This window comes from Hyperolius riggenbachi, chromosome 4, assembly GCF_040937935.1.
Source record: "Hyperolius riggenbachi isolate aHypRig1 chromosome 4, aHypRig1.pri, whole genome shotgun sequence".
Lineage (NCBI taxonomy): Eukaryota > Metazoa > Chordata > Amphibia > Anura > Hyperoliidae > Hyperolius > Hyperolius riggenbachi.
Window position 1 is genome coordinate 209,876,032 of NC_090649.1, and position 18,190 is coordinate 209,894,221.

At 42.6% G+C, this 18,190-nt stretch overlaps 1 protein-coding gene across 1 annotated transcript in view; it reads right to left on the minus strand.

Moving 5' to 3' along the window:
* The window catches only part of LOC137570647 (major facilitator superfamily domain-containing protein 8-like), an 80,101-nt gene that overhangs the window by 44,389 nt on the left and 17,522 nt on the right, over positions 1 to 18,190 (minus strand). The window contains exons 2-7 of the mRNA XM_068279346.1: positions 13,385 to 13,459; positions 11,998 to 12,183; positions 8,518 to 8,580; positions 4,919 to 5,038; positions 4,337 to 4,416; positions 1,997 to 2,282 (exon numbers count right to left, since the gene is read on the minus strand). Of these exons, the coding sequence (XP_068135447.1) occupies positions 1,997 to 2,282; positions 4,337 to 4,416; positions 4,919 to 5,038; positions 8,518 to 8,580; positions 11,998 to 12,183; positions 13,385 to 13,459 (810 nt within the window). The remainder of the gene's footprint in view (positions 1 to 1,996; positions 2,283 to 4,336; positions 4,417 to 4,918; positions 5,039 to 8,517; positions 8,581 to 11,997; positions 12,184 to 13,384; positions 13,460 to 18,190) is intronic.

The following is an 18,190-nucleotide window of genomic DNA, read 5'->3' on the forward strand; positions in this document are numbered from 1 at the left end:
CCAAAGAAAAAGAGGGACATATAACAACACATGCATGATCATACACATTAATTTGAAGGGGCCAAAGCCCTTGTATTGTGATGGCTTGTCCAAAAGTAAGTCCATAATATCCAGAGCCAGGGAACAGCGACGCAAAATAGTAAAAAACGCAACGTGTGGTCCACAGCCACAGAATGAACAAATCGAGGCCAATCCAAAAGCCACGATATGTAAGAGAACAACAAGTCCTTCAGAGGTCCATAGTAGGTCCACAACGAGTCCTATACTGCGCAGAAGTACCCAGGTAAACATAGGTGTCCTAACTCTGGCCCTGTAACATGCATAGTGCAGACATGCAAACACATTCATTGCATCAAACCTATGAATGGATTAGGAGCACACATCCTGACGTATTCTCCTGGGACAGACAGTGCCATCTTACCAATCGCACAAATAGGCACAAAAACGTAATAGTTTATTTAATGTCCTAACTAGAGGCGATGTGCCTGGATATATATTTTTTTCTTGTTACTGACCCCTGTGGCTAGGGTCTAATTCGGTGCACTCCCCCCTTCCCCTGTATGTTTGTCAGTATGCACACAGCTTATGCTGGTGTATGTGCATGGTGCACATGGACACATAACGTTAGCTCCCTTGTGCGATTGGTAAGATGCACGGTCTGTCCCAGGAGAGGACGTCAGGATGTGTGCTCTTAATCCACTCATAGGTTTGATGCAATGAATGTGTTTGCATGTCTGCACTATGCATGTTACAGGGCCAGAGTTAGGACACCTATGTTTATCTGGGTACTTCTGCGCAGTATAGGTGACTAAGCATAAGAATGCATTCTTCTGTGAACTAAAACCCCGGCTTTTAACTTAGCTGTAGGGATAACAGTTGTGCCTGGATGAGTGAATCTGTGAATGCATCTGTTTGAACATTTGCATGCGAGAGTGCAAAGGGTTAATAGATTTTTGCTGTTTTCTAGCCACACTCCCTTCAGCACCTCCCTTTCCTTAAAGTGAACCGAGCACCTTTTTTTCACTCAGGACATTTCTATAGCACATGAAAAATGTATGCCGACTATCTGTTTCATTATTAAAATAAACTTTAATTTTACCTTGTATTTTACATTCAAAGTTGTTAAATTGGCCTGTTTGAGCAGACCTGCCGACCGTCCCCATCCGCAGAAAGTTCAGTAACCTCTAATTGTTTTATTGCGCTAATTACCAAGAGATAAACCATGCCTTTCATCAGCAAAGAGGGTGAATAATTAGGAGTGTGTTTTCAAAGCATGGCTTTTTTTTTATTTTTTTTTATTTTAGCCTAGCACATGAGCACACCTTAATTTTCACAGATTTTATCATATAGAATATGTACTAGTTCAATTTTTTCAGGGTACCGAAAAAAAAGTATCAGTAGAATGCTCTACCCTAAACCAACCATTGTTCATGCATGTGCTTGGGGTGGGTTTTGGCCTTATTTTTGGCATTTTAGTGCAGTTGATGTTTGTATTTTTATGCCAATGATGAACAGGCAAAATGTAGTTTTAGACAACCAAACGAAAAGATATTGAAAATCAATAACAAAGCTTCTTGTCCTGTGTCCTGTGATGCTAATCACTCCAGCAGCAAGGTGGGAGTTTCTGGACAGCCTCAAAACAACAGAACTTGTAAAAACCTCATACGCACGGGTCCAGCTGACCAGCAGTGATCGGGGCTCCATACCTCAGGTGAGGCTATACAGCCTGCAGAATAGTTTTTTTTTTTTTTTTACAAAACTTGAATTTTCTGTTGTGCCACATAGAACAGTTTTGTGGTCTTGCTATAGGTGTTCAATTCCCTTTGGCAATACTGGATTCACTTTGGCAAAGTAGCAGAGATGCATCTTACCTGTCCACCTTTCCAAATGACGTTATGACAAACACTTTATTATTCACATTACTTATTTTGAAATGCTAATTACAATTACATCAATAGAAGAAACGTTGCTATATGAAATCCAGATGTATTCTCACCAATCACTGGTTTAACACTTGGCAAGTTTCCATCCCGATCATCATTCTGTGAGTAAAGGTGATCACTGGTGGTTGGACAGGATGAGCTGCAGGTTGCATTCTCCATAGCAGAGAGATCTTTCAGATCAGGGGAGTTTACAGAGCCATACAACGAACTTGGCAGATCAGCGTCCTTTAGAAGAGGCTCCTGTTCTTCGTTTTTCGACTTTACACCATTCAGTGGACCATCATAAAACATGAACATGACCATGAATTGTATCAGAGTCCATAGAACACACATAAAAATCTGAAATGATAATTAAAAAACAATGAGAATCCTTGAAATTCTCCGTAACAGCATAAAGTCTAGAAAGCACATGCAGCCTAAATCCAGGTACAGATGCAGATTCTGTAGTCTGAAACAATTGTTTGTGATACTTTCAGTTTCAACTGACAGTTTGTTGCTTGGCACTGATATGCACATTGGCAAAGCAGCATGTACTATTCTATGGACAGAAGTGGGAAAGAAGAGACAGGAGGTGCATGGAACAAAGCAATAGGCTGTAGATATCTGACTCGGCCAATTGCTTGCATTCAGATTAAGACAGGGATGGCTGCACAGATGTCAAACTCAGCTGAAACTATTACAAGCGGTAGTTTTGGATGTTAAAAGTTTGTCTATTTGTACCTTAACGAATTCTGAGCAATTCAGTGGGACTCCTCAGGGCCCCTTAATTATATTATCTTTGAGTCTCCAAATACTGGCAATGTATTCTACATAAGACTCCTAGTATATCACATGCCCACGGTCTATAGCAACATGGGAAGGTGTCTGTATTGTTTGATTCATGGGAGGCATATCTGTTAATGCATGAAAGTTAGTTTGAGGGGCAGTAGACCCCTTAGCATAGGCATGTCATCTTTTTCAGTTCCCTTCTAGAGCTTCATCCTTTGATCTGGACCCACACCTCAGCAGGAAATTCAAAGATACTAATATATTTGATAGTCAACCTCTGCTGGGTAGGGTAACAATGGTTGTACTTTTCCTGAATTTGTACACAATCTGAAGGTTGTCTGGAGGAGATGATCTTGTAATCTATATCAACTTTATGGGCATCAATAACTTCCGAGGTTCTCAGACACCTCCTTTGAGCCATGATTCACATCCAGAAATGTATCGTATGAGTGATCAGGCTTTGCTGGATCCCTGTTTTATAAATAAAACCGTCTCTCACTCAGACCAGATCATTGCATTGACTGAAAACACCAGACTCTGATTTTACCTTCAAATTATGGCTTTTTCCACTTCTTTACCACTGAATGACGATTGAAAGGAGCACATTGCCTGTGACCCTGGCAGGGGCGTAGCAACAGGGGTTGCAGAGGTTGTGACCGCATCAGGGCCCTTGGGCCAGAGGAGCCCCGAAGGGCCCTCCCTCAACTACAGTATTAGCTCTCTATTGGTCCTTCGCTCATAATAATCATTTCTATAGAAAGTTTGAATAGTGGTAATCTTTAAAGGGAAGGTTCGGGGACAGTTGAAAAAAAATAAAAATCCGAATCCACTTACCTGGGGCTTTCTCCAGCCCGTGGCAGGCAGGAGGTGCCCTCGGCGCCGCTCCGCAGGCTCCCGGTGGTCTCCGGTGGCCGACCCGACCTGGCCAGGTCGGGCCTCTTCTGCGCTCCATTGTGCGTTCCACGCCGGCGCGCTGACGTCATCGGACGGTCCTCCGGGCTGTACTGCGCAGGCTCAGCGCAGTACAGCCCGGAGGACGTCCGATGACGTCAGCGCCGGCGTGGAACGCACAATGGAGCGCAGAAGAGGCCCGACCTGGCCGCCGGCCTGGCCAGGACGGGTCGGCCACCGGAGACCACCGGGAGCCTGCGGAGCGGCGCCGAGGGCACCTCCTGCCTGCCACGGGCTGGAGGAAGCCCCAGGTAAGTGGATTCGGATTTTTATTTTTTTTCAACTGTCCCTGAACCTTCCCTTTAACAAACTGTTCCCCATTCCCTTCTTGCACCTCTGACACAGTCAAATTTTGGTGCGCCGTATCAATTGCTATGTATAGAGTGCTTGGGGGGCCCCATTGTAAAACTTGCATCAGGGCTCACAGCTCCTTAGCTGCGCCACTGCCTGGCGGATGCTATTGTCACCTCCCAAGCCGCATTTTGGTGCCAGTAATACATTCTTCCCACACAGTAAATAAAAAGGGCAGAGTGTATAGAACCAGTAATCACTGTAAACCGTGCACTTAGGAATTGGAATGAGAACTTGCACAGCAGTTTTATTTAGGTCAACAGAAATATGAAGAGTATAGGTTGAATGTGACAGAATAAAATGGTATAGCCTTTTGTACTTACTCCAGGTGCAGAGAACTTGTCAACATGGAATGGTCCAAGCTGGAAGGTGCAGTATCTTAAGAAGATATTAAATGCAGGACCTGAAACATCAAATGAAACAATATAAGAACATCTAACAGTAGCATGGCTGACCTCTTAGAATGTCCAGAGGAGTGATCTGCAAGCCCCACATATTCTACAACGTACAATTTAAGACCAGGCTATATGGGCCTTTCCGTCTTCTGTATTTTTGCACATAAGAACATAGGTGCTACCCTGAGGAAGGAGGCTTCTGAAGATTAATATCTAACAGAAACTTAGTCCTCAATAAAGCTTTGACCTCCAGTATGACACTAATCTGAAGCAATACCTCTAAGTTGTAATAAAACAGCTAACAAGACAACAATGTGAAAGCATCCAAGTTACCCAAATGATTGCACTTTTTCTCTACATATTGGTCGATACTATTAATTCAGTTGGTGAACTTGTTTGCTCACTCACTACAATTCATTTTTGTTTACTAGATATGGCTTTATTTGAATTTGACATTGCAAGACAGACTTCCACATTTAGACTTTTTCTATCACAAATAAAGCAACTCACCTATCAAAAGTCCTGCTTGTCTACATGACATTGCCATGGCAAAGACAGGGGCACGATCTTCATGACTAGAATGTCGAGTCAAATAGCCAAATATAGAAGCCCCAGCTCCAGCACCTATACCTAAACAAACAAACAAAAACACAAGAAAAAAGTTTCACTAAACAGTACTGTGTAAATATTTGACACAACATGACAAAGAACACAACTATTTCTACAATCCTAATATCTGTATAAGAAAATAAAAAAAATGGAGGAGGGACACACAAAACCCGGGAGTTTACGGTATAAAGGTTTAAGTGCCAAATCAATATTTTCCTGTCCCGAAAATAATGTACATACTAGTAATTACATGAACACTTCATATGCACATATTAAGTGATTAATTAAAAATCACTTAATTTAAGGAAAGAAGATCTAAAAAGAAAGCAAAAAACTGATTTGGCACATTACAAATTCTATACAGGATGCTCTGTGATTTCAGGGCCAAATCCACCCAAACATAAATTCAGACACAAACACTTTTAACTACAACTTTGAGTCTGTTGGGATACTTTGCACATATAGACTGTGTGACTCTTCTGTGTTCCCGGCAGCCTTGGGTTCTCTAAAGCTAAGTACTCACGGGGGGACAATTGTAGCTGTCGCTGCACCCGGGAGCGTGTGCGCGACAGTTCGGAGACAGCTCGTCGCCAAGTCCCTCTGCATACACACGGCAGCAGAGGGATTAGCAATGCGGCGGGAGCTGTCGCCGAGGTTCCTCCCCCCCGCCGGATGCTCCGTGTACTGTGTGTGCGTAGCTGTCGCTAGCCCGCATACACATGCGGGGCTAGCGACAGTTCCGGCGATGTTGCGGCGACGGCTGTAGCCGGCGATTGAACATGTCAATCGCCTGGCGACAGCTCCGACGGGCGACGGTTCGGGGCGCGCGCGTCATACACACGGACGAACCGTCGCCGCAACACGCGCGTGCCACGTGGTTGCGGCGACGGCCGTACCCCGTGTGTATGAGCCTTAAGAAAGTTGTAACATCAGCGGAGCAGTAAGGTTAAACAGATTGATTTCTTATTAGTTAGGACAAAAAACAAGCGGAGTGTTACTGTAGACTGGGCAACCTGCTTTTAAGAGACAGAAGGTACTTAACTTACAAAAACAAAAAAGACAGGATCAGCCTGTAGTTGCTGAGTAGAACAAAAAATACAGCTTGTGCTGTGGAGTGCAATAGAACAATCCACATCCACTGCTGTTACTTTATGGAACTGTATGCAAGCCTGAAGTGAGATTGGCCTGATGCCTGTATTGTTGCTGTGCAGATCTTTCTTCCTGCTAGAGTTGTCTCCTCTGTGTTTACTAATGGGTCTAAAGTAGAAACAGGGTGCACCCAGAAATACAAATTAAAGGAGATCCGAGGTGACAACAATATTGTTTTACTTACCTGAAAGTATGCATGTCCCTCGTCGCAGCTCCGCTTTGCTGCTGTCTTCCATAATGATCGCGACCCGCTGGGTTGCCGGCTTCTATGCATGGGTGCACCTGGAGCGGTGTGTGCTTGCACACTGCATAGTGCTACTGCAAAAGCACAGAACGCTCCCGGCCAAAGGAGTGTGATCACACAAGGCACGCATGCACAAAAGCCAGGGACAGTAGACTGCAGCAGAGTGGAACTGCGGCAAGGGACACACAGGCTTCAAGAGGCTAGAAAAAGCCCCCGTTAAGAATAATACTGTTGTATCAACTTGGATGTCCAAGGTAAGGGCGCATGATTTTATTATGAACATAGAAGATGGATTTACTGGAATTGTAATTTGCTCCAAAGATATCATCATTCTTTAAACAACACTGTCATCAAACTGAATATCTGAACATTCTAACTGGAAAAGAAGCATTCCTATCTTATGAAAGTCTACCTTCGATAGTCAATTGTGAGGCATTCTGTTCTGAGCATGAAGTTGAGACAGACATAGTTTGAAGCATACCTAGGAATCGGCCGCTTGAGATTTGGGAGCAGGGTAACGCCTGTAAACATCTCACCCTGCTCCTGCACAAGTCCTGGCGGCTTTAATTAATATTTCCCCTCCAGGCCGCCATGGATAGTGGTGGAAACATGTAATTCAGCTTCCAGCTATCGATTGTGGCCAAATTACTGTGTTTTTACACTAATTTGTGCTCAGTCTTTTGACTGCGCCCAAATTACTCAATGAGAACCACTACAGCCGTAATTCCTATAACCGCCTATGCTGGCGCCGGCCGCTGGCGCTCATAGTTTGAAAGTCACACTTGCAACCAGTGGTTGCTGAAAAAGGGGAAAAAAAACTCAAGGTAGCAATTACCTGTATGTAGATTAAGGGTTAACTTGCTTTTTTGACCCTGCCTATTGACACCTCCCTTCAGCCCAATTGTATTGTACACTGGAAAATGTCTGTGCACAGAAAGCATGAAAGAACAATAGACACGGGCCCCTAAAGTAAGCCAAAAACCCATCGATTTTTTACTGGCAGATTCAATCAATACAATTGAATCTGCTAGTTATCTGTGACACAATGAGCCACATTGATCATCATTTTAATGTTTCATAACAAAATTATGGTAGGATCAGACAGTAAGTTTCGGTCGATTGGACACAGCGGGGAGCAGTGGTAGATCTATGGTCCATAGCATTGCAATAAATTGAACAGTGCAGCACTGCAGTTGGCTAGATTTGAAAACAGAAAGTGTGTGTGTGTGTGTGTGTGTGTGTGTGTGTGTGTGTGTGTGTGTGTGTGTGTGTGTGTGTGTGTGTGTGTGTGTGTGTGTGTGTGTGTGTGTGTGTGTGTGTGTGTGTGTGTGTGTGTGTGTGTGTGTGTGTGTGTGTGTGTGTGTGTGTGTGTGTGTGTGTGTGTGTGTGTGTGTGTGTGTGTGTGTGTGTGTGTGTGTGTGTGTGTGTGTGTGTGTGTGTGTGTGTGTGTGTGTGTGTGTGTGTGTATATCGCTACCTCTCTGATAAGATTGAAATCAAAGATGGATTGATCTCTTTGCCACATTGGGGTGAAATCTATGCATCTATGGCCTTTAGAATAGTAAAAGTTGTCTGTATTTTACATATGAATGTCACATAAATTTGACTTTAACCTCTAAACAACCCCAGGACTGCCTAACGCCGATTGGAGTAAAGTCCTAGGGGCGTGTGTCACAGGAGATTGCGCACGCCGCTCCGTCTCCCAGCAGCGATAGCCACTAGGAGACTGTTAGACCTTGTTTCCACTTAGACATCTTGGATGGCAGTTTTAAAATTTGAGCTATAAAGTAATGTTGCTCGGCTCCAGGTCAAGCAACATGTGCAGTCCAATGCAAAGGTTAGGGTAAAGATGTGAACCGTACCACACTGCGGGATCCTCCTTTAAAATTTTAGCAGGCAATGAAGAAAATTGGGGCAAAGTGATCCAACCTGTTACATTGCTAAAAGGGAGGCTGGTAACATCAGGGAACACCTGTACACACTTTGGGTTTCTGACCATTTAAGGAGTGTAAGGAATTGTTTTGGCAGAGAGAAATCTAAAGTGTGTACGGTATGTAGTTTAACTTTTAGTCAAAGATCTACAATGTCATCTCAAATATTGCTATTACCTGCCACCAAGCGACTACCCAGGAGAAACCACTTAGAAATTCCAACAAAGTACATAAAGTTACCTATCACAAGAAAACAAAGGCGATAGTTAGTGAAGGGCTACATACAACAGAAACAGAAAAATAGACGCTACATTTGCAAAGTGAACTAATAGAGTCTTAGAAATTAAAAGGGCATTTAAGCTGCATTAAAAATATGCTTCCTTAAGGTGACCAGTAATGATACAATCTTGATTGTCCAATCTTACCAAATCTATGTAGTAGGAGTTTACACTGAATGAATACACTTTGAGTGGATATTTTAGGAAGTCTATCTATATTGTATCATTAGTGGACACCTTTCGAGTATATTCGGGGTTTAACTTGCTTTCCATTGCCATGTTCCATGCTCTCACTTCCACCTTCAGAGAGGACGTTACGGTTTAGGAGGCGGAAGTGTAAAAAGAAGGAAAGCCACATGAAGAACATCAGAAGGAAGGCTGTGGCCTCCCACTCCCCCTCACCCAATGCACACTCTTGGACAATGTTGCTTTCCGCAACATCGCTCTCACTCATTCCTACTTGGGAGAACCTTCTTGCTCACATGAAGCGGAGTCTATACCTTGTGTTTTTAAGTAGCATAATCAACATAATATTCTGAACAGACTTTATAGTGTTGGGGTATTTGCGTTAGGCTTACCACTAAATCCCGGTGATTTGGGTTCTCCATGGCTTAAAGGACAACCGAGGGGACATGTGACATGATGAGATAGACATGTGTATGTACAGTGCCAAGCACACAACTGACTATGCTGTGTTCCTTTTTTTCCTTTCTCTGCCTGAAAGAATTAAACAATAGGTTTGCAAGTGACAGTTTATCTCTGGGACAGGACCAGGTCGGACTGGGTCAGACTATAGCGTAACCCTCACTGATAAATAATTACAGCCATAAAACACTTTCCTGTAAGTAAATGGATTCTGAGAGCAGGAAAGAGATAAAAAGGGTCATTAATTCATAGATTTGATCTCTGGCATACTTCAATGAATGTGTCATTGAGCAGAGACAATGAAACAGTAAAAGCGTAAAATCTAGATTTAAATCTAAAATAAAACTGCCAGATACCTAAAAAAGTAATTTTTAGGAGAAGGAGGATAGATCAAATGGTTTATCTCATCAGTTTATTTTCACTTCGGATACCCTTTAAAGGAAACCTGAAGTGAGAGGGATGGGGAGGCTGCCTTGCTGCCCTTCTGATCCATTGCCTCTAGTACGTTAAGCTGTAGACCCTGAACAAGCATGCAGCATATCAGGTGTCTCTGACTGAAGTCTCATAGGTTTAGCCACATGCTTGTTAAGGTGTTGCAGCCAAAGGAATCAGCAGGACTGCCAGGCAGCTGGTATGGTTTAACAGGAAAAAAATACACAATTCTACAGAGACTGTACAGTTCTACATTAGTTTTGGAACGAACACTGCTATTCCAGCGCAGGAGACTTGGGCGCACCCGGCGTCACCGTAGACCGTAATAGAAATTACGGCTATAGCAGCGCACAGCGAGTACCTTTGGCGCCGTCGGAAGACTGATCTAAAGTTACTTTTAAAACACTGTAATTCGTCTTCCAGCAATTGCTGGAAGCCGAATTACCTCATTCCCCACCACCCACGTGGACCAAAGAGAGGGAATAGTATTTAATGTCGCCGGGAACTTTTGCAGCAGGATAAGCCATATATTGGCTGTATCCTGCACCCAAGTCTCCCACGCCGAATCCTCTCGTACTCGTTTTGGAAAGCTTTCATAGTGATACAGAAAGCTTTTTAGATTTTGGCTTTTTGAAGAAACTAGCTGATCTCTGATTAACTATCAGCGCTGAGCACTTCCAGCCTGGCCACCAAAGGTCTGCTTGCTTAAAGGGAAGGTCCAAGCAAAATAAAAAAAGGAGTTTCACTTACCTGGGGCTTCTACCAGCCCCATGCAGCCATCCTGTGCCCTCGTAGTCACTCACTGCTGCTCCAGTCCCCCGCTGGCAGCTTGCCGACCTCTGAGGTCGGCGGGCCGCATTGCGTACATTTTTACGCATTCCCACTAGTGCAGGAACATTAACACATACATTTTTACGCATTACCGGTTCAATGCGTACATTTTTATGCGTTTCACCACTAATACGTAAAATGTATGTGTTAATGTTCCTGCATTAGCGGCAATGCGTAAAAATGTACGCAATGCGGCCCACCGACCTCCGAGGTCGGCATGCTGCCAGCGGGGGACTGGAGCAGCAGTGAGTGAATACGAGGGCACAGGATGGCTGCATGGGGCTGGTAGAAGCCCCAGGTAAGTGAAACTCATTTTTATTTTGCTTGGACCTTCCCTTTAAGCTCTGGGTCTCTTCTTCAGTCATTCAAGCTTATTAGGTGTCCAGTAAGAACTGCATATACCCTCTGCCTTACATACAGTAATGTGATAAAAGCTGGTCTGAACTCCCAGTTAGAAATCTACAGTATGATCTTTAGTGGTGTTCATGACAAAAGGGGTCAAGGAAAATTGGGCGCCCGATTTCAGCTATAAGAATATCTGTAACAGTTATCAGTATTCTACGTTTTAGAACGGAAGATTTTACGGAAGTAAAATATAGGTAAATACTACCAATATTTTGCTCCAACTTAATCTAACACTGTTCTCACACAGAACCCTCCCTTACTGATGCCTAACCTTAACCGTGTCCCCCCCCCCCCCGCGCCTAACCTTAACCACCACCACCCCCCCCCCCCCCCACACACACACACACACACCTAAGACACCTAACCTTAACCACCCCCCAACCTTAACCACCACCCTCCTCACCTGACCCTTAAAAACACCCCACTCCACCCCTAACCTTAACCACCTTCCCCCCCAAGCCCAACCTTAACAGACCGCAGCCACCAATCACGATAATGTTAGGGCGTGCCATTATAAATCTCAGCTATACTTTGAAAATTGGGCACCTGCAACGTCCGATAATATATATATATATATATATATATATATATATATATATATATATATATATATATATATATATATATATATATATATATATATTATCAGGCACCCCCTATATATTGGGTGGTGCGGACACCCGAATTTCACTGTATAGCTGCAATTTATAATGGCGCCACTGAAGTTTCTTCTGATAGTGGGCGCTTTAGCTTTGGTGGATGTCAACCAGTGTTTTGAAGCATTATTAACACTTGTAATCCACCATATTCTAAATCACTGCAAAACCTGCACTTTCAATGCATTATCGTCCAGGGAAAAGCTGAGTGCTGATTTAATGCATTTGTAAGTACATTTATACTTGGAATTAGCTGGCATGAACAATGCAGATACAATGTACATTGGAGGTTTTTCCCTCCCAAAACTGAGCTATTAAATTGCACTGCTAACATTAGCAAATCACAAATAAAGGTCATACTATACTTGAGCTGCTGAGTAAACTGGAAAAATGATAAAACAAAGCCTTGCCTGCAATCTCAAAGCAGTTACTCAGTAAGATGACATGCTTTGTGTTGCCTGTTCTGTCTGACCAGTGACCAAACAGAGGACCAGACAAGAGTTCAGTGAGACTGAAGGCAGAGAGCACAAGACCCAGGAAGAACGGCTGTGCATCCAGATTCTGCAGGTACATCCACACAGTGGGCAGGATCACAGCTGAAAAAAGGGGAAAAAAATGTCATTTCTCAGTGCAGTGAAGGGAAATGAATTGCCACACAGTCTATAGAAATAAATACAGTATACTGCTAAAAATATGTCTCACAGGAGAAGAAGAGCATCATCCACAAGGCCAACTAGGCAGTTGCCTACGGCCTGGAGAGGGTCTAGGGGCCTGGTGTACGCTAGCACCCCAACCCAAAAAAAAAAAAAAAAAGGTTATCAGTGGTGGGCAAAAACTGCTATCATGCCTAGGGCCCCATTTCATCTTAAAGGGATCTATCAACCCAAGTGTTCTAAAATGACAATGTACAATTAATGTCTAAGTAGCTGTGTAAACATTTTCCTACTTTTCATGTTAAATATCAGAAGCAAAAGCTTTAATTCATTGTGTGTAGGATTTAGTTCTATTGGAACAAATCATTCTCAAAAGGGGTGTCTGCTTCAATGCACAGCTAGTGTTGTGTTTTTGCATATCAGACTAGAGAGTATTGTTCTCTAAAAGGGGGGAAAAAAAAAGTATGAAAAGCTTTGGTGTCACAGACAAATACAAGCAAGTTACATTTCCTCTGCTCTCTTCAGACACTTCAGTCAAAGATACAGGACTTTCTCTCTCACACACAGGGTTAAACAGATGCACTGTGAGGGAATTCCCCCTCCCCTCATGGCTCACTCAGTCATCAGATTTCAGCAGACTTGCCCTCAGTTCAGAGTGAAAGGAATTTGATACAGTAAACAAAAGATAAACAAATTAAATGTATACATCATTATTTACCAGCACTTCAGGAACTCTCTCAATCTCAGGTTAAAAAAAAACCCATGTTAATCGATAGCATTCCTTTAAACCTTTTCTGAGGAGAAGTCACAAGCTGAGCCATGAGAAGAAGAATAGGTGAAAAAATATCTGTGTTTATTTTTATTTGTTTTCATTAACTGTGGCATTATAAAAGGCACTTAATAAAAAAACATCCTACCAGAAATATTATGAAAGCACCAAACATAAGGCAGTGTTCACACTGTAATACTCTGAAATCGCGCACATATTTTAACACACGGGTTTTTGCACACTACAAGCATTCGTATACAAACGTGCACGAACTAGGCCACGTGTGAACCCTGCCTAACTTGCATCTGTACAAACGTGTAATATGCAGACTATTTATTTACAAATCAGTGAATAACAAGCTACACTGATACAGACCATATTCAATACCACTGAGGAGAAAGATGAATCCGATTACCACATTGGTAAGTTTCCGCTTCTTTTGCTGTGCAACTGTTTATGGAGGAAAAAAAAAAATTACTTTACTTTACATAACTATATTGTTTTTTTCTGAGCTCTATAAATAATTTTAAAAATTCTGAAAACTAAAGAATAATTGTTAAAGTATTTTCAACCACAATTTCACTCAACATTGTTGAATTCAGACATCTCCAGCAATAACCTTAACCACTTGAGGACCGTGGGCTTTACACCCCTTAAAGAGACTCCGTAACAAAAATTGCATCCTGTTTTTTATCATCCTACAAGTTCCAAAAGCTATTCTAATGTGTTCTGGCTTACTACAGCACTTTCTACTATCACAGTCTCTGTAATAAATCAATGTATCTTTCCCCTGTCAGACTTGTCGGCCTGTGTCTGGAAGGCTGCCAAGTTCTTCAGTGTTGTGGTTCTGCTATGAACTTCCCCTTCCAGGCCCCTCTGTGCACACTGCCTGTGTATTATTTAGATTAGAGCAGCTTCTCTCTTCTCTCTTATCTTTTACAAGCTGGATAAATCGTCCTCTGAGCTGGCTGGGCTTTCACATACTGAGGAAATTCAGACAAGGGCAAAGCTGTTTGCAGGAAGAAAAGAGCAGCCTGAAACTTCAGTGCATGAGAGATGCAGGGGGAAGGAAACACACAAATGATCTCTTGAGATTCAAAAGGAAGGCTGTATACAGCCTGATTGTGTATGGATGTATTTTCTATGTGTGGACATACTGTACATCAACCTACTTCCTGTTTTGGTGGCCATTTTGTTTGTTTATAAACAAACTTTTCAAAACTGTTTTTAACCACTTTTAATGCGGCGGGGAGCGGCGAAATTGTGACAGAGGGTAATAGGAGATGTCCCCTAACGCACTGGTATGTTTACTTTTGTGCGATTTTAACAATACAGATTCTCTTTAAGGACCAGACACTTTTTTTCCATTCAGACCACTGCAGCTTTCACGGTTTATTGCTCGGTCATACAACCTACCACCTAAATGAATTTTGGCTCCTTTTCTTGTCACGAATAAAGCTTTCTTTTGGTGCTATTTGATTGCTGCTGCGATTTTTACTTTTTATTATATTCATCAAAAAAGACATGAATTTTGGCAAAAAAAAATGGTTTTTATTAACTTTCTGTGCTGACATTTTTCAAATAAAGTAAAATTTCTGTATACATGCAGCGCGAAAAATGTGGACAAACATGTTTTTGATTAAAAAAAACCCAGTCAGTGTATATTTATTGGTTTGGGTAAAAGTTATAGAGTTTACAAACTATGGTGCAAAAAGTGAATTTTCCCATTATCAAGCATCTATGACTTTTCTGACCCCCTGTCATGTTTCATGAGGGGCTAGAATTCCAGGATAGTATAAATAACCCCCAAATGACCCCATTTTGGAAAGAAGACATCCCAAAGTATTCACTGAGAGGCATAGTGAGTTCATAGAAGATATTATTTTTTGTCACAAGTAAACGGAAAATGACACTTTGTGACAAAAAAAAAATAAATTTCCATTTCTTCTAACTTGCGACAAAAAAAATAAAATGAAACCTGCCACGGACTCACTATGCCCCTCTCTGAATACCTTGAAGTGTCTACTTTCCAAAATGGGGTCATTTGTGGGGTGTGTTTACTGTCCTGGCATTTTGGGGGGTGCCTAATTGTAAGCACCCCTGTAAAGCCTAAAGGTGCTCATTGGACTTTAGACCCCTTAGCGCAGTTAGGCTGCAAAAAAGTGCCACACATGTGGTATTGCTGTACTCAGGAGAAGTAGTACAATGTGTTTTGAGGTGTATTTTTACACATACTCATGCTGGGTGGGAGAAATATCTCTGTAAATGACAATTTTTTAATTTTTTTTACACACAATTGTCCATTTGCAGAGAGACTTCTCACACCCAGCATGGGTGTGTGTAAAAATACACCCCAAAACACATTGTACTACTTCTCCCGAGCACGGCAATACCACATGTGTGGCACTTTTTTGCACCCTAACTGTGCTAAGGGGCCCAAAGTCCAATGAGTACCTGTAGGATTTCACAGGTCATTTTGCGGAATTTGATTTCCAGACTACTCCTCACGGTTTAGGGCCCCTAAAATGCCAGGGCAGTATAGGAACCCTGCAAATGACCCCATTTTAGAAAGAAGACACCCCAAGGTAAGAATAAACATACATATATCCAGGCACATCGCCTCTAGTTAGGACATTAAATAAATTATTAAGGAAAGGGAGGTGCTGAAGGGGGTGTGGCTAGAAACAGCAAAAATCAATTAACCCTTCGCACTCTCACATGCAAATGTTCAAACAAATGCATTCACAGATTTACTCATCCAGGCACAACTGTTATCCCTACAGCTAAATTAAAAGCCAGGGTTTTAGTTCACAGAAGAATGCATTCTTATGCTTAGTCACCTATACTGCGTAGAAGTACCCAGGTAAACATAGGTGTCCTAACTCTGGCCCTGTAACATGCATAGTGCAGACATGCAAACACATTCATTGCATCAAACCTATCAATGGATTAGGAGCACACATCCTAACTTCCTCTCCTGGGAAAGACAGTGCATCTTACCAATCGCACAAGGGAGCTAACGTTATGTGTCCATGTGCACCATGCGCATACACCAGCATAAGCTGTCTGCGTGCTGACAAACATACAGGGGAAGGGAGGAGTGCACCGAATTGGACCCTAGCCACAGGGGTCAATGATAAGAATAAACATACATATATCCAGGCACATCGCCTCTAGTTAGGACATTAAATAAATTATTAAGGAAAGGGAGGTGCTGAAGGGGGTGTGGCTAGAAACAGCAAAAATCAATTAACCCTTCGCACTCTCACATGCAAATGTTCAAACAAATGCATTCACAGATTTACTCATCCAGGCACAACGGTTATCCCTACAGCTAAATTAAAAGCCAGGGTTTTTGTTCACAGAAGAATGCATTCTTATGCTTAGTCACCTATACTGCGTAGAAGTACCCAGGTAAACATAGGTGTCCTAACTCTGGCCCTGCATGTTACAGGGCCAGAGTTAGGACACCTATGTTTACCTGGGTACTTCTACGCAGTATAGGTGACTAAGCATAAGAATGCATTCTTCTGTGAACTAAAACCCTGGCTTTTAATTTAGCTGTAGGGATAACAGTTGTGCCTGGATAAGTAAATCTGTGAATGCATTTGTTTGAACATTTGCATGTGAGAGTGCGAAGGGTTAATTGATTTTTGACACCCCAAGGTATTCCGTTAGGAGTATGGCGAGTTCATAGAAGATTTTATTTTTGTCACAAGTTAGCAGAAATTGATTTTAATTGGTTTTTTTTCACAAAGTGTCATTTTCCGCTAACTTGTGACAAAAAATAAAATCTTCTATGAACTCACCATACTCCTAACGGAATACCTTTGGGTGTCTTCTTTCTAGAATGGGGTCATTTGTGGGGTTCCTATACTGCCCTGGCATTTTAGGGGCCCTAAACCGTGAGTAGTAGTCTTGAAACCAACAATGTTGCAAAATGACCTGTGAAATCCTAAAGGTACTCATTGGACTTTGGGCCCCTTAGCCCACTTAGGGTGTAAAAAAGTGCCACACATGTGGTACCGCCGTACTCAGGAGAAGTAGTACAATGTGCTTTGTGGTGTATTTTTACACATACCCATGCTGGGTGGGAGAAATATCTCTGTAAATGACAATCTTGATTTTTTTTTACACACAATTGTCCATTTACAGAGAGATTTCTCCCACCCAGCATGGGTATGTGTAAAAAATGCACCCCAAAACACATTATACTACTTCTGAGTACGGCGATACCACGATTGGCACTTTTTTGCAGCCTAGGTGCGCTAAGGGGCCCAACGTCCTATTCACAGGTCATTTTGGTAGTGGCTGAATAGAGTACTGGTTAAGGGCTCTGCCTTTGACATGGGAGACCAGGGTTCGAATCCTGGCTAGGTCAAGTACCTATTCAGTAGGGAGTTCAAGGCAAGACTCCCTAACACTGCAGGGTGGCCTCCTGAGCGCGTCACAGTGGCTGCAGCTCTTGAGCGCTTTGAGTCCGACAGGAGAAAAGCGCTATATAAATGTTCGGATTATTATTATTATTATTATTATTATTATATTTTGAGGCATTTGTTTTGTAGACTACTCCTCACGGTTTAGGGCCCCTAAAATGCCAGGGCAGTATAGGAACCCCACAAGTGACCCCATTTTAGAAAGAAGACACCCCAAGGTATTCCGTTAGGAGTATGGTGAGTTCATAGAAGATTTTATTTTTTGTCACAAGTTAGTGAAAAATGACACTTTGTAAAAAAAAAAAAAAAAAAAAAAAAAGTCTGGAAACCAAATGTCTCAAAATGACTGTTCAGGGGTATAAGTATCTGAAAATTTTGATGACAGGTGGTCTATGAGGGGGCGAATTTTGTGGAACCGGTCATAAGCAGGGTGGCCTTTTAGATGACAGGTTGTATTGGGCCTGATCTGATGGATAGGAGTGCTAGGGGGTGACAGGAGGTGATTGATGGGTGTCTCAGGGGGTGGTTAGAGGGGAAAATAGATGCAATCAATGCACTGGGGAGGTGATCGGAAGGGGGTCTGAGGGGGATCTGAGGGTTTGGCCGAGTGATCAGGAGCCCACACGGGGCAAATTGGGGCCTGATCTGATGGGTAGGTGTGCTAGGGGGTGACAGGAGGTGATTGATGGGTGTCTCAAGGTGTGATTAGAGGGGGGAATAGATGCAAGCAATGCACTGGCGAGGT